The sequence below is a fragment of the Vombatus ursinus genome, unplaced genomic scaffold, assembly GCF_900497805.2.
Source record: "Vombatus ursinus unplaced genomic scaffold, bare-nosed wombat genome assembly UNPS02014779.1, whole genome shotgun sequence".
NCBI lineage: Eukaryota > Metazoa > Chordata > Mammalia > Diprotodontia > Vombatidae > Vombatus > Vombatus ursinus.
Window position 1 is genome coordinate 14,124,364 of NW_020954557.1, and position 17,018 is coordinate 14,141,381.

The following is a 17,018-nucleotide window of genomic DNA, read 5'->3' on the forward strand; positions in this document are numbered from 1 at the left end:
TTCTATCAATGGCTACTTTTGGCAAAAATTTTTTAATTACTAACCAAATGTCAGATAGAGGAAACATTAGAAGAATAATGTGTCAACTTAGATGACTTATGTAAATTATTTTGAAAAAGCATTTTAAATAATTATATAAATATTAGCTATAATTATAAGTTGTAGACTATAGGTATTCTATAGGGAATATTAGCACCATCTGTAACCACAAAATAAATATTTATGTTTCTGTAAAAAAAAAAGTAGGTAATGTGATAAAGTGGAAAGAGTACTGCTGGTCTCAGAGCCATGAGGATTTAGGTTCAGAGAAAAGCTGCTACATAATTCGTGTGTGACTTTAAACAAGGTGCTTCATGTCTCCAAGTCTCAATTTTTTCTGTAAAATGAAGGAAGTTGGGCTAGATGGTCTTTCAGTTCCCTTTACTCTTGATTGGGTAATCTTATAATTTTCTGTGTAAGGGTATCACAATATTGAATACCATGCTCCCATGTTTATGCTCCATTGTAGCCCAGATTTTCTTCCAGCCTCTTTCAAGTTACGTGTGAAGCCAACTGATTGGCTAGACTGCTGAACTAGGAGTCAACAGACTTGCCACTAATTAGCTGTGGATATTGGGTATGTCACTGGGCATTGCCCTCTCTAGTCTCCAGTGCCCCATCTGCAAAATGAAAGGGTCATACTAAGTATGACCTCTAAGTATACTACCAGCTTGAATGAATGAATGAAAAAATAAAGAAAAAATTATTGACTACTATGTGCAAAAGACTAAGTGCTGGGAATACTAATATAAAACTGAGAGTCCTTTCTCTGGAGGAGCTCACATTCAAATGAGGGAGACAACTCATATGGAAGGTTTCAGCTGCAAATCAGATAGTTCTACTTGGGGTTTAGTAGCAAAGCAGATGGTAGATCACTTCTATTGATAAAATACCATCATTTTTTTTAATGATGAACCGTTTGACAGTGCTAAGGATTTTAGTGGCAAAAGCTTTCTTTTCTGGGTCTTCAGTAGCTGTCGTTGGAGCCACCACAGAAGCATTTGCCCACAGGGGTTAATTCCTAGGAAAATGTGTGAATGATATGCTAGTAGACTATTAGATGGAGCTATGCTAGGCACAGTGTTAAACTTCACAGAATAGTTACATTTCTGTTGTGGGCTGTTTTACATTAGCTCTAAATTATAGGCTTTAGAATGGTTTGAATGTTTGTAGTTTTAGTCAAATGCACAATTGGTTTCATTTTGTTATCTTGTAGTTCTTTTCTTTGAAGTATATATCAGATTGCTAAGAACTACTCAGCCTTTTTATTACAATAACAAAATGAATTTTTACAGGAACAAATATGCTAATAGCTTCTCTAGAGACTTTTAAGCTATGGTTTCAGATTTTACACTTAACTTCTGTGAACAGGTTACCTTAAGCCATTTTTAGTGAGGTTTTAAAGGAGTCTGTGTTAACCTTGTGTCTAGTGCAATTTTAATTAATATTCAGCATTAACTTCAACAATTTGAATTGAGTTTTTTGCTATGTGCCTACTTACCTGTGACAAAATACTTTTTTTCCCAAAAGCGATTGTATGATGGGACCACAGTGTGAGAAGCTACAAAGATTTAATTTAGTACAATTCAATTCAGTTCTTTAGCAATCTGAAGATCTTATCCCTTCAGATGGCGTATAACTAAGTAGTGGAAGTAAGGTGGATCAGTGAGAGGGACTGCTGTAAGAATCAGTACCCATGGGATCAAAAAGGCAAATGATAATAAGGAGTGCCTGGGAAGAACATTAAATTTTTGCCAAGAGAATACAGTAAGGTGAGGCTCTGTACTTGTGATATACCTCAATTCCTTCATTTCTCCCATATTATAAAATAAAGGCAATGTGACCTAATGGATAAAGTGCTGGACTTAGAGTTAGGAAAACTCTTACTTGGATCCTATCTCCTATCAGAATCATAATGAGTATTTCTTGCACTTGAACCAAAAATGATTGTGGGAGACGAGTAGTGCTGAGTCTGACTCTTCTCTCATAGGAGTTGGTTTGTGTGGGAGGAGGCAGTCTTGGGAAAGGGGCACCATGGTTACTATACTCAGGGAGTGCCATAGCCTGGCAGAATATGAAATTAGCAATAGCCATAGGGAAGAAGAGCCCTACTTTCCTTGTTGGGGCCCAGGGACAAAACCCCAGTTGCCCCATGCTAGTTACAGTACCCTCAGACATTTAATAATTCATGTGACCATTTAACTTTTATGAGCCTCAATTTCCTTTTCTGTAAAATGGGAATGGTGATACCTATAGTACTGAGCTCACAGCATTTTTTGTGAAACTCAAATGAGATCATCAGTATGTATAGCTTTTTGCAAATCTTAAAGTATATCAATGTCAGTTTTTATTATCTTATTATTTAGTTACACACTTGCTAGACTGTAGTAGGAATAGACCATGACAGTGAGGATAGGGGGAGGAGGGCAGATAGCAGGAGATAACCACACTGGTCTTAGATGGAGAAATACACCTGTCTCTAACCTTTTGAAGTCACCAGCAAAATCACAACCTGACATTTGTCTTGTCAGCAGTGGGGTCAGGGGCAGGAAGAAGGGAGAAGAGAGAAGGGAGAAAGGAGTGATGGGCAGCCTTAATGTAGGGAAAAGCCAAGTCTAGTACTTATTTGCTGCATGACCCTGGGAAAATCACTTTACCTCTCTGGTTTTTATCATTTGTAAAGTGAAGAGGTTGGAAGAGGTGACATCCTAGGTCCTTTCCAACTCCAAGATCTAATGGCTCCATCATCTCCTATGCTTCATTTAACTTATATAGTAGCAACTGCAAGCTAGAGATGCTATTTTCAGATGACAGCAGTTCATAACACAGCATTGGGCTTTATTTTGTCAGCAGATTACTCTAGGGTCACAGTTGTAAGAAACATTCCTGCAGAGCTTTATCTTTGGGAGGCTTAAATCTGATTGCTTGCATTATAGCATTAATGCCTCCTGTTTGTCTATTTCTTGCAGATCCTTAGGAAGCTGACTTCAGAGAGGTAGACAGGATGGCTAGCTCAGCCCGGGAGCACTTGCTTTTTGTGAGGAGGCGCAACCCCCAGATGCGCTACACGCTGAGTCCAGAGAACCTCCAGAGTCTTGCCTCTCAGGGGTCCATGCCTGAGAACATGAACCTGCAGAGGGCTAATAGTGACACTGACCTGGTGACTTCAGAAAGCCGCTCTAGCCTGACTGCAAGCATGTATGAATATACCCTGGGCCAAGCCCAGAACCTCATTATCTTCTGGGACATTAAAGAGGAAGTGGACCCTACTGACTGGATTGGACTTTATCATATAGGTGAGTCAAGCAGAATGGAACTGTGAAGTGTGTGTATGTTGTGGGTGGAGTGTCATCTGTATTTTTTCTTTTACTTTGACATTTTGTTGATCCACTTTTTAGCAGTCAACTTCTGAAAAATGTGAAATATGCATATTCTTTCTACACTTTTATTTTTAAGCAAATTTCAAGATATGAGTAAGAAAAGTTTTGAAGATTTCACATGAGTATTCTTTAGGGCCATACTATTTTAAAACTGTTGTTTGTTAATTGTGTTGTTAAATTGCAACCTGAAACAACCCCCAAAGAAGGCATGTCATAAACAAAAGATGAATATTCTATGTACCTTGTTCTATGTCCTTGAGATTATATCACCTTGTTAGACTATGTGGGAATTGATTTAGATGATGATACATATTTAACCTGTGCAAAAATGATATCTGGTTTCAGATCAGTTCTGAAGGAGTAAATGAATGAATGGATGAAGATATAGTTATTGAATATGGTGTTCTAAGCACTGTGGTTAATACTGGGAATCCAAATAAAAATGTTCTATGGTATGAGTATGTAGTATTTTCTAAGGCTTACTCTTCCAAAAAGCATGACCACCACAAAAAGCTCAAGGTTTGTTATTCTTATCCAAAGTCCTTAGATTATGTTCTAGGGGAAGAAAACCATTTTCATGGCAAATGAATTAGAAGTAGTTAGGGAAATTAGTGTTCATAAAAATGTACTAGTAGGTCACTTCATCTTCATCTGATTATTTATAGGTGGAGAATATGGGATGTGACTGCCCTGGGATTTGCTTAAAAACTGACTCAGTTGCTTTCTTGGAAACAAAAAAATCTTAAAGCAAAAACAACCAATATTCATAAAATCTGGGGGGTATCTGTATTGAATGAAGGGAACAAACTTTAAAATTTAATATTGGAGGTCACAATAGGATAGATTTTCTGTTTAGGTTTCTCAGTCTAAACCTTAAACTTTACTCCTTTTCTAAATGAAAGTAGAATTCAGCTGAAAATAGGGAACACACACACACTCACACACACACACACACACACACACACAAAAATAGATACAGGACCCACTGTCAGTTTATGAAATTTTGTTTACTTGATTCTTATAAGGGACATGAATTTTGATTTTAATTGGATTAAAATTAGTTTTTTCCCCCCAATCACTGCTGATAATACTGTAAAACTCTAAAGTGTCAAAGAATGGCTTAACATTTATCTTTGTTTTCTGAGAGTTTAAAAAAAATTATAAAGTTTAGAGTTCTATCCACGTCTCTACCCTACCCAATTTAGATTAGTGGGTTATGTATGTACTTAGAGGGGAAAACATCTCATTTACAAATTGTATTATATTTTTATTTGAGTTTTATTTTGTCACTCAGCTATTCTAAAATTTTGCCCTTTGTTTTTGAAATAACTTGCTTATTTTCAGTGTTTCTCCCCTCTTTTTTTAAAGTTTTTTTTTCATTATTTCATGCATGATGACAGGTGATACTTTCCTTGTTTTAGGTTCTGCATCTGATAATTCTAGAAAAAGAAATCAGTTTTGCTTTCTTGCACAGGGTAGTTTTTGTGATTAATTTGATTCCAGATATATTGTGGTCACCTGGAAAAACTCCACAATGACTTTTTAAGCCTTATACAAAATACTAGTTCCTTCCTTTCCCCTCCCCCAATTATTTTGCCCAGTCTAAATTTAATCAGGAAGGAACTAGAGTCTAAAGTACAGTACATCTTATCTCAGATTGAACAGAACCATAAAAATCCTGGCACTGGTTATTTTACTCCATAGAGGAAGATTCCCAATTCAGAGAGCCAATCCCTTAAATCCTGGAATGCCTCCTATAGTATATCTAGAAAAATAGGAATTGAAGAATATAGTCTTTGAAAAATATTAACTTGCCTTCTGAATTGCTTTCAAATATTAAGCAGAAGATGTGGTTTGTGTTTCTGGTACTTTGTGGTTCTTTGCAACAGTTAGTTTTCCTTTGCTGTCATTGGTACCCTGCTCTTTGTGATTTTTCCCAAAGCAAGAAATCTTATACTGTATATAGTTCTTACTGGTTTACATATCTAATCATGATTACTGTGGTGTTATGCGTCCAAGCATTAATGCTTATTGAATAAAAAAATGGGTGAACAAATACTGAACATTTATGTACATTTGAGGGAACCAGCTTAAGGTCACATGAGATAGGAGAGTTTTATTAAATTTTTTTTACCTAGGTCTTTTTAAAATGTGAAAGTGCTTGACCTTCTCTGAAGGAAAGGGAAGGTAACAGATGAGACTATAATCTGCTGAGAGCTAAAATAAAGTAATATGGTGAAATACATCAGTCTTCAAAGGACTAAAAAATGAAGCAGAGGAAGGAAAATTGTTATAAGAGTATCTAAATATTAATGTTGTTTCTAAAAATCCCTATAAAATTGAGGGCAGATAGATAGATACCCCACCTATCTGGCACTCAGCTCTCTGGAAATATCACATAGTAAAATTCATGACTGCACTCTACTCATAAGAAAATCACTCTATTTACTCTTGCCACACAATTTTTAAAAATAATTTTAATTATTGAACCCCAAGCTCACCACAATATAGAAACAATTATAAGGGAAAAAAGAGATTAATACAGGAAAACAATATTGATAACAAAAAGTGACAAGAAACAGTCTAATTTATAAGAAAGGAAACACAAAAACTATAAAAAACAGAATCAAGAACTAAAAAAATACCCTACCCATTAAGCCCATTAGCACCAACAAGAGAAGGGATAAAAACCTAACACATGTCAGTAGCCACTAAGGGCATCATTGTATTATTTTCCAGTATAATAACCTTATATGTTGACATTCTTTTTAAGAAGGCAAGGAATGAATGTACAAAGTATTTTGGAAAGATTGTTTTTCAAAATGATCAATATAAAGAGTACTTGGTACTTTAAGTATGCAGAATGTTTCACTATCCAGTAAGACTCATACGAAGAAGGCATTTTATAAATTTTAAAGTGCAAGGTAATTGTTACCTTTTACCAATCAGGGTAAACACTAATCATTCCCCTAGAGTTGAAATCTTAACCTTTTTTGTGTCATGGACTCCTTTGACAATCTGGGGAAGCCTGTGAATTCTCTTCCAGAATGATAATTTAGTGCATAAAATGAAATATGTAGAATTATAGGAAGCCATTTATATTGAAATACAGTTATCAAAATATTTAAAAAATAATTTCATGGACCGCAGGTTATGAAGCCCCTGTCTTAGCATTTTGGCTAGTTGAGATTTTACCATATAAATATAACTACATAGATTCAGTTAAAATTATTTTATTGGATGAGTTCTATAGAGAATATTAAGTATTTCTAGATTTTTAAAAAATTTAATTATACAATGCTATTATTTGCAAAATCATTGTGATAATTAAAAAAATTAATTTGGAAAGAATTAATTTTTTTAATTTAAATTTTAAATTAAAAAATTTTAAAAAAATTATTGCTTTGTAAATGTTTCAGATTTTTCTTATTTTCTTATAGTTTTGCCTTTTTTTCTAGTTTGTACTTTTCTTACAGTTTTGTTCCCTCCTTAAGTAAATTCTAAGCTGTATGATTGCACACGCACAGTAGGTGTATTTGTACACCTCATTTGATCGTACACAGTAGGTGCTTGCTAATGTTTGTTGAAGTTTAAAGGCTTGATTGACACTGCATTGTATTCAAGTTAGTCAAAGTTAAAATTAGTCAAGGCCATTCTCAGAGAGTTTGTAGCTGAGGGTACTTGATAAAACTGACACTTGGTGATACAGATGGAAGTAGGTTTAGGAAACAGTTTCATTTGCTTTCTCTTTGTTGGTACAATTTTGTTACTATAACCTGCTGCTTAATTGTGATTTTTCAAACTGTGCAGGATTCTTAAAGTTCCTTGAGGTCACTAGAGTAATTATTATCAAATTAAAGTAAATCTCACTTATTTCCTTTACTTTAAATTTTACCACCTGCGGAGAATATCTTGTAGTAAGGACAAAAGCACTGGACTTAGAATGAAAATACATGGTCTCTAATCCTGTCTCTGTCACTTGATAGATGTGTGACCTAGGCCAAGTCATTCAGCCCCTCTATGCCTGCTTCACAGGTCTGTTCTGAGCATCAGATGAGATAAATGTATGTAAAACAAAGTTTGCTATTTTAAAGCATTTGATAAATGCAAAGTATGCTTATTGTCTTAATTTTAGGTAAAGTAAACCACCATATTTATAAAAGCAGTGAGTCCTGAAAATACAGAAATTTCAAAGAAGTCAGCAGGACAGATAATGTGTTTGGAATAATGTTTCAGACTAATAATAAAGGTCTTGAAAACACTCAAGGTAGTATTATTGGACACAATTAAGTGGAAGATAGATGTGGTAATAAATATATTAGGGAAGGAAATTAAAGGGGAGAAAGTAATAACTAACAAAGAAAAAAAAATCACATGCCCCGAAAGACTCAATTCCCCGAAGGCCCTTAGGCCATTAATTGAAAGATGCTATGACTCAACAGGAATTTGAGTAACAGACAGAATTCTCCAATGGGTTCTGTGATAAACATGGGCTGAGAATTCACGTTTCATAACAATATAGTATATCTGTCCAAAACACTCTTCAGGTTTCTTTCTTCCTTGGTAGGAAGCTACTAAATGACCCCCCCCACCACTACCCCCCTGCCCAAATTCAGCCGTGATCTGAGAAGCCAGACTGTTTCCTAGCAACTTTAATTTTATTTATGGAACAGAGAAAAAGTCCTTAAAGAAATCATTTCCAGAGGGAAAGAGTTTTGGTAGAACACAGGCCTGATGAGGTGTGGTTTGTTGGCATGGCCTGTATTTTGATTGTGTTTCTATCTTGGTGTGCTTTTTCCTTCAGAGTATATGTTTTGTTTTTGTTTTGTTAATTAATAGTGTTTTGCATTATATCACTCATTCCAAATGACTTTCCTGGAACATGCTGGCACACTAATCTGGAAAGGGGGTAGAAAAAAAATACAACTCATTCTGGCTAGAGAAAAATTAATCTTGTCATAGATAATTAAAATTTTTGGCCTAAAAAAAAGTTACTGCTATCAAATACAAATGTAGCCCATGGGATAGCTCACATGTCCCCAAAATAGACATATCTTATTCTCATTCCTGTCTGACATTTTTTTTTCTCCCAACAGTGGTAATTTTTACCCAGTTTTGGAGTCCTATATATTTACTGTGATTTCTAGAGAGATGACAACAGTTTATCTGTAAGTCTGATGGATGAGAGTATTAACCTTTGTGTGGTTGTGGTTATCTTTAGTTCATGAATCCTAAGACCAGTGTGTGTGTGTGTGTGTATGTGTACACATTCGCACGTGCTCGTGATTACACATATACAGACAAACATACATATATACGAAATTTGCTGATATTTGAAATGGATCTTTGATTTCATTAGTGTAAAAAACTCCCGAGGAGGAACTTCTATCAATGCAAATCAGTATCTGTTTTGCAACTTCTAGTCAGTATGTGTTATAGATGGGCCTTGAACTCAGGTCTTTTTGACTCTAAGGCCAGTACTCAATCCACTCTGCTAAGTTACATTTCTGGTACCAATCCTTTGTCAGTATTCACTGGCTCTACATTTTAGTTTTCCATGTTAGAATGGACTCTAACTATACTTAACAGTTCTAATTGTGATACTTCTTATATTACCAACCATAAAGGACATAAAATTCATCTTTAGCAAATACATTTAAAAAACCTCTGCAAATTGTTTCTTTTAGGGGAAAAATAAAAATATAATTGTTTTTTGGAAGTTGAACTTAAATTTTATGTAAGTTTTATCTTATCATTTTTCTATTGACAAGCAGGGTTAGAATCCTGAATAGTCCTGGAAAAGTACAAAAGTTAAAAAAAATCTCTTTTCAATTCTCAAAATATTACACCTAAGTAGTATTGTATCATGCAACTCTTAAAACTGATGCTTTAAGATGTATCACAAACTATCATCCACAACCCCTTTTCTTTTTACTTTTCCTCAAAAAAGTCACCCATCATGCACTTTCTCATAGCTTTCCTCAAATTTCATTGAGCATACTGTGTAAAGTAGAGTTAGGTTGTAACAACGGGTGAAGTTCTGATTCTCTTGCTTCTTACCATCTAATTTATGCCCTACTGATGTCAGACAACTCAAAACTGCAACAGAAGCACCAACATGTTGAATAGAAGCCCTAAGTACAGGTGCTTTTCTAACTCCCAGCACTGGTTCTATCCCATAATATGCTATGGTACCTCTGCTCAAAAAAAAAAAAAAGGAAGCCATTCCTCTGAGACAAAACTGTAGTAATTACATAGAGCACTTAAAGCATGAATGCTAAGTAATGAGGCATTTTAATTTGAGTATTATGTAGGTTCTAAAGTAATATGCTGTCTAGGGTCATGGGAAAAGCTGCTATTTAATCTGATAGTCAAATGGAACCTAGAATTCTTGCTGTTAGTAACTTGCTGTAAATATCCATTGAAAATGGCATTGGCTCTTGCACAAATCTCCAGATGTTCTAAAGCTTTTGTATTGGTTTTATATGAAGATTTTTAGGTATAAAGGTTCTAGGTAAGGCATAGCTAAGTATTTTGAAAACCCATAGAAAAGAGGAGTTTGGGCAGTAAGTGACCCCGCCCCCTCCTGGAAAAAAACTCCTTTTGGTATTAGGGTAGACTTTATCACCTTGGCACATCTGTCTGGTTTGTTAATAGAACTAAATGTTATTTCACTATCACTGAGGATACATTTGTTGGGGAGGGGGAGGTAGAGACTTGGAAAGCACCAATGCCTTGTTATGAAGAACAGTACTGAGATGAAAAGATGAAAAAAATGCTTTTTGCAAACATTATCTCATCTGATCCCCATAATAGCCCTGTGAGGTGGGTGCTATTTTAATCTCCATTTTAGAGTTGAAGAAACTGTGCCAAACAGAGATTGTTGTAGAGAGAATTTTATTGCTGTCAATAAGAACCACTGTGCCACTGGTTCCCAACCTTTTAGAATAAGTATCCCTTTTTAATATGAAAAAAAAATTATTGTATTCCGACTGCCACTCACGTAAGAGTGAATTTTTGTGTTGTATGATTCTTCAGTTTAATCTCTAGGCACATACTGAAGCAATGAGAGATAGTGACTATTAAGTGATTTTGTGGCTATACAAATCTGTCTTGCCATAGACATAAAAAGAGCTGCTCTTGCAAGGTTACTGTCTCTACCAGATACTTTCATAGCACCATAGAAGTTGATATTGACCACAGAGGACTCCATAAGGGTTTCCAAATACTATATAAAAAGGTTGAAAGTTAATAGTAGTACTATCAGCAAGCATTTATATAGCCCTTAAGGCTTGCAAAGTGCTTTACAAATATTGACTCATTAGAGATTCCTAACAACCCTGGGAGTTGGTGCTATTATTATCCCTGTTTTACAGCTCAGGAAACTGCGATGAACAGAGGTCGAGTGCCTTGCTCAAAGCCCCATTGCAGGTGAGTGTCTGAGGCTGGATTTGAACTTGGGTCATCTAACTCCAGATCCAGTGCTCTATACACAAGGCCACCTAGCTGCCTCTCAGTGTTTAAGAGACTCAGAGAATTATAAAAACGACAAAGACTCTAGAAACCATTTAGCTACACTCCCTCATTAGATAGAAGAAGACACTGAGAGCCATACAGATCAAATAAATTGTGCTGAGTCACATAGATGGCTGGTCAATGACAGTCCTAAGACTTGAACCGAGGTCTCCTCCCTCTAAACCTAGGTGCACGATGGCCAACCTTCTCTGTACTTGGTGAGGCTGATTTTCAGACCACAAGCCAGGTCTACCAACTAAGGAAGGGAAGAGAATAAGCATTTATATTGTGCCTACTGGGCAGCTAGGTGGCACGGTGAATGGAGTGCTGGGTTTAAAGTCAGGAAGACTCATTTTTGTGAGTTCAAATCTGGCCTCAGACATTTACTAACTGTGTAACCTTGGGCAAGTCACTTAACCCTATTTGCTCCAGTTTCCTCATCTGTAAAATGAGTTGAAGAAGGAAATGGCAGACCACTCTAATACCTCTGCCAAGAAAATCCCAAATGGGATCACAGAGAGGAGGACAAGACTGAAAAATGAAACAACAACATAGGGTCTACTGTGTGCCAGGTATTGTGTTGTTTTTTTAAAACAAATATTATCTCATTTGATCCTCATAACAACGCTGTGAAGGTAGGTGCTGTTATTATCCCCATTTTACAGATGTGGAAATGGAGCCAGACATGTTTGTGGAGAGAACTACTTCACAATCAATAACAAGAACCACTATGCTACTAGCTTCCAATCTCTGAGAATATGAGTATCCATTTTAATAGGAAAAAATTATTGGCTTCCCCTCACCATCTGTACAAAATGGTAGTTGTGCTGTTTGCATCCACTGAGAATCTGCACTATGACAAAAAGCTACTATGGTTTCAGTAACGTTTTTAAATAAATACACGCTTTATTATTACAACAGAGCTACACACATTTTTTAAAATGGTAAAACCATATATGTATAAGATATTCTGACTCTATGAAAGGTATGTTTGTTATTACTGAATCCTTTAATGAGTAGCTGGTGATGGGCTGCAGTTTTCAGAAATTGGAAGTGCGGTTGAAGTTTCTCCTTTCGGTCTGGTTCCACATCAAATGTGACTTGGTATTTAGATTTCAATCCAGTATAGTGCATATAGGTTTGTTCTTCTTTCATGTAGATTCCTGTCTCCAGATCTGGAAGGGACCCCAGAAACCATTTAGTCCGATCCTCTTATTGTATAGATGGAAAAACTGAGGCCCTTAGAAGTGAAGTGATTCCATGGCCCATAGCTGGGGAACCATTACTTTACTACATATCCTATTGCGTTCCTAGCTGATTAAGATTAGACTATAGTTAAAGTCATATCTAGCTCTAAAGCCTGTAATACTACATGTAAATTGGAGACAGGCCTTTTCTATCTAAATGTCAAAAATGACAGCCCAGGGGTGTAAATGTGGAGCTTTATTCCAAAGGAATTTCTCTACTGTCTATATGTGGAATGTGCCAATGTGTACCTAGATCCTGATTAGTGTTTAGTATTGTTATTATTGATAATAACTATAATTTCAAGTTCTCAGACAATAACAACAACAACAATATGTGTCCTGCTGGATCTTATTGCAACCTTCTGCAGCTCAGTCAGTCTCCCAAACTTCAGAAGCTTGAAATTCAAAGACTCTGAGTGTCCAGGTGGCAGCATCACCTTAGGGTTTAACCAGAAGCCAGTCCATTGTGGGCTTCACACTCCCACTCCCTTTTTTCTTAAGGCAGAAAACCAGAGGGAAGGAATTTTCCGATTTGGTTACACTTGGCAGGCTGGACCAATCACAAATCAAACAATAAAAATGAGTGGGTGTGGGAATGGAATTGAAGAAACAGTAGTCTGTAATGATGTGGGCCTTAATTTCAGGGGGTTTTTTTGTGTGAAAGTACTTACTTTTCCTGAGTATTTCTCTATTTCTATGCCCTAAGTCCATGAGCTTGCTACTGCCTTACCCCAAGGGCAGAGACTTAGAGCCACCTGTTTTTGTAGTTAGGATATTTAGCTTGACAAGCCTCTCAAGTGGAGAAAGTATATTTTGAATATTTGGAATGGACAGATTTTTTTTTCCAGTAAATCTCTTAACTGCTGAGAAAATCTTCCTTGTATTAAGCCAAAATCATCCTCATTGTGATTTCCATCTATAGATTCTACTTCCACTTTCCAAAGGCATGAAGTAAGTTGAAGCTCTCATCCACGTGACAAGGCTTCAGATATTTAGGGACAGCCATTATTTACCTGCATTTCTTCTCTTGGTTCTTCATCCCCAGTTCCCTTAGCTAGTCTTCATATGCCAATGTTTAATCTCCCTTGCCATTATGGCTGCTTGGATAGGGATACGTGCCTTAACTTGTCAGTGTTTCTCCTGAAATACAGTCCTTGGAACTGAACAGACTATATTAGCTATCATAGATCACAGAACCTATAGTGAGAAGGGGCCTTAGAGGTAGCTCAGGCTAGCACCGTCATTTTATAGGTAAATAGGATGAGGCCTAGAGGGGTGAAAAGGCTTGCTTAATGTCACACAGATAGTAAGGAACAGGTTGGAATCCTAGTCTTCTGACTTCAAATCCAGGGTCCGGTCACTAACCCACAGATGCAATCTGGTTTACCAAGTGTTTTACATATATTTTCTCATTTTATCCTTACAATAGCTCTGTGAGGTGGATCAGTAAGCCAGTCAGTTAATAAACATTTATTAAAATGCCTAGCATGTGCCATGCCCTGTGCTAAGTGCTGAGGATACAAAGAAAGACAAAAGACAGTAATCCCTACTCTCAAAGAGTTCACAGTCTGTTGAGGGGAGATTACACCACAGAGTGATTTGTCCTGGATGGCACAGCTGGTAAGTGTCGAAAGCAGAATTTGAGCACAGGTTTTCCCAACACCAAGTCCAGCATTCCAACTCTTGTGCCATCTATTAGCCTAGTTTAGCATCTTCCTTTATTAAACTGATAGAAGTCAGTGAGACAGGTTTGCCTTATCTTCAGACACTTGGAATGCATTTACTGCACTGCTACACATCTAAGAAGAAAGTATGTCTTGCTACAAGGTGGATTATATTTTAAGTTATATGACAAGCAAACAAATTTTAGGCAAATTTTATTCCCTCTCCAATATTTTAGCTATATTGTTGTTCATGCTTTATATAGTCCAATCATCCAGATTATTTGAGTATTTTTTCACTAATTATGAAAGTGAAGATCATAAACATTTCTTATTTTGGATATACATTACAGTTTTATTACGTATCAAAGGGCATCATATTTATTTTCATCCATTTTTTCTTATGATCTGGATGATATTGTTGTTGAATGATACAGAGTGGCGTGCATTTCAAATGGACTGGCTGCTGTAGAATTGAAAGGCCATGTAGTTTATCAATTTGCTTTTCCTTCTGGGAATACAAGTGCTGGATATCAGTTTAGGATAAGTCAAAATTAAAATAAAGAAAAGCACTTACATGATTCCCCTATGATACATTAATACACTTAATGGGCAATTTGGATCACACAGAGAGATGAAAGGAATCTTCATCTAAGTCCTAATTCAGGTATGTCTTTGTGGTTATTTTAATTAAGAATTGACCAAACTTAAGTTGGTGGGAAAATTTGATGGCTTTTTTTTCTCCCTATATCAAATCTTCTGGAATAGTAACCAAAAATTTAGTGGATGATGACATGGATTATCTAAAGGCACTAACAGCTGGGTAGCATTTATATAGCTTTATAAGGTATGTGAAGTACTTTATATATGCTGTCCCATTTAAGCATCACAACAATCCTGTGTGGTAGGTGCTATTATTATTCTCATTTCACAGATGAAGAAACTGAGGATGAGAGAGGTTAAGTGACTTGCCCAAGGTCATACAATTACTAAGTGTCCTAGGCAGGATGCAAACTCAGGACTTCCTGATTTCATGTCCAGCACTTTATCCACTCTCTCACCTACCTGACATACTCCATGATGATGGTAAAGATTGTGATTCCTCCACTACTTGTCCTGTTGTCCTTGCTTCTTGTAAATCTTCCACAGGAGATTTAAAGTGCTTCCCACTATAACTTTGAAATTTCATGGATAATGATGGAGTATATGGCTTCCCATTTGTTATATCCTGCTCTTCCCTTGTGACCAACCCCTTTATTTTGTAGTCATGCAACTGTTTGTGTAACTTTTTATATATCTTTTCCTGCATATGTCTTTTCTGCATTAGCAACATTGTATAGTCTACTCATATGGACCCTATGCACCTCCAGTCAATCACAACTTTAATTCTTCAGAGACTATGATTCACAACAGTGTAGCATCATTGGAAGAACATGGATTTTTAAGAAGATGGGCATTTGTTTTGGGGGGAGGGGAGAGATGGTCTTATTAAAAGGCAATCCATTCTTTCCCTGTTGTATCATCTTCCAAGGAGTCTTGTGTAATTTTGACAAATACACGAGAGACTTCTTGTTGGTAGAAAACCTTTAAAGTGGTGTTTTACCGCATTGAATTAAATGCATTACCATAATAAGAATCATAATTATTGGGTAGTAGGATTTTGTTGTGGAGAAAGGTTATAATAAAATTTCTATTTCCAGTTTGATTTTTTTCCCTCTCCTTCCAAGCCATTGACTGTGCTTTGGATTCAATATGAGCAAAGTAAAGAAGGAGGAATAGGTATTGATTGAATTGTATTTGATTAAATAATACCACTTCTTAGGGAATCATTCATTCCTGGTTATGTGGTCCTTCTAAGTTGATATTGAACCCTTCATTACTACTCTTTGGGTCCCATCATCCAGCCACATACTCAAAAAAATCCCTATATTATCTTCAAATCCACATCTATCCACATTGGTGCAAAAATAACATGAGAGACTTAGCTAAATGCTCTGCTAAAATCCATGTAAACTATAGCTAAAGCATTGATCTAATCATGTGAGCATAATGTAATGGAGTCAACAATACAAGTATGACTTGATTATGCATATGATGTATATTATGCTCATTATCAGAGAAACAAAAAGAAAAAAAAACACATGTATTTAACTGCATTATCCAAAGCTCCTTCCGAACCTAGGTAGCCCCAAATCAGTCTATAGGCATACCCCAAACTCAGGAATTCCCAAAATATACAATTTAGATTCTTGGATTTAAATCTGTCAGTAACTTCTACTGGGAACAGACATTCTCACATGCTTTCTCACTCATGGCCTAAGTGTCCCCCCATTAGCTTTTTCACTCACAGATTCCCAAAGGATCAATGTCCTTTGAACTGCTGTTCAAATCTAAGGATGCATTCATGACATCCCAAGAACTTGGAACCAGGGACCAGCTTCCTGTCCCTATACTGCTATTTTTCTTGACACTGTTCAGACACTGAGACCTCTGATCATTCTTTCTTGGTACTTTTTGACATGGCTGAGTGAGGAGAACTACCAGTAGGCGTATCCTTTTCCCATTTCCTTCCCTTCACCTATCACCTAAATTCAGGATACTTTGAGATAGTTTCTCATACCACTTGGATGGGGTGGAGTCACGTAACTATAAAACTGGTTAATATGGAAGCTATCAGGCCTTACCACCTTTCCTGACTGACACTATCCTAAAATCCTCTAGGCTATATCATTTGCTCTGCTGCTCTGTCTTCCATACCACCAGGCACTTACTTATGTGCCCTTAAGATCCCTGGAGCCTTGCCGTCTACCCCACAGAGGCACCCTCAGGAATTTCAGGCCTTTCTATCTGCCCTGCAGATGAAATCATATGTGTGAGTGTGTGTGTGTATGTGTATTGTCTCCCCTTGAGAGCCAGTACTGTTCCACTTCTGTTTGTATCCCCAGTGCACACAGCTCAGTAGTTGGTCCATAGTAACCTCTTAATTAATGGTTTTTCATTCATTCTTTGACCGAGCTGTATAGGACTAGGATCCTTGCTGCCTATTCCTCAATTGTGGAGTAATGAATCAGAGCCAAGGGCAGGCCAAGGTACAGAATTTTCAGCTGCCATTTTTTTTTCTCTGCTTGAACCACCATTCTTCTGTTGTGTACCTGGCTGTACCTTAGATAATTTCC

At 36.5% G+C, this 17,018-nt stretch overlaps 1 protein-coding gene across 3 annotated transcripts in view; it reads left to right on the forward strand.

Moving 5' to 3' along the window:
• HECW2 (HECT, C2 and WW domain containing E3 ubiquitin protein ligase 2) overlaps window positions 1-17,018 on the forward strand; it is a 433,607-nt gene that overhangs the window by 144,832 nt on the left and 271,757 nt on the right. For all 3 annotated transcript variants that reach the window (XM_027865816.1, XM_027865818.1, XM_027865817.1), the window contains exon 2: window positions 3,009-3,335. In XM_027865816.1, the coding sequence (XP_027721617.1) occupies window positions 3,044-3,335 (292 nt within the window). In that variant the 5' untranslated portion in view covers window positions 3,009-3,043. The remainder of the gene's footprint in view (window positions 1-3,008; window positions 3,336-17,018) is intronic.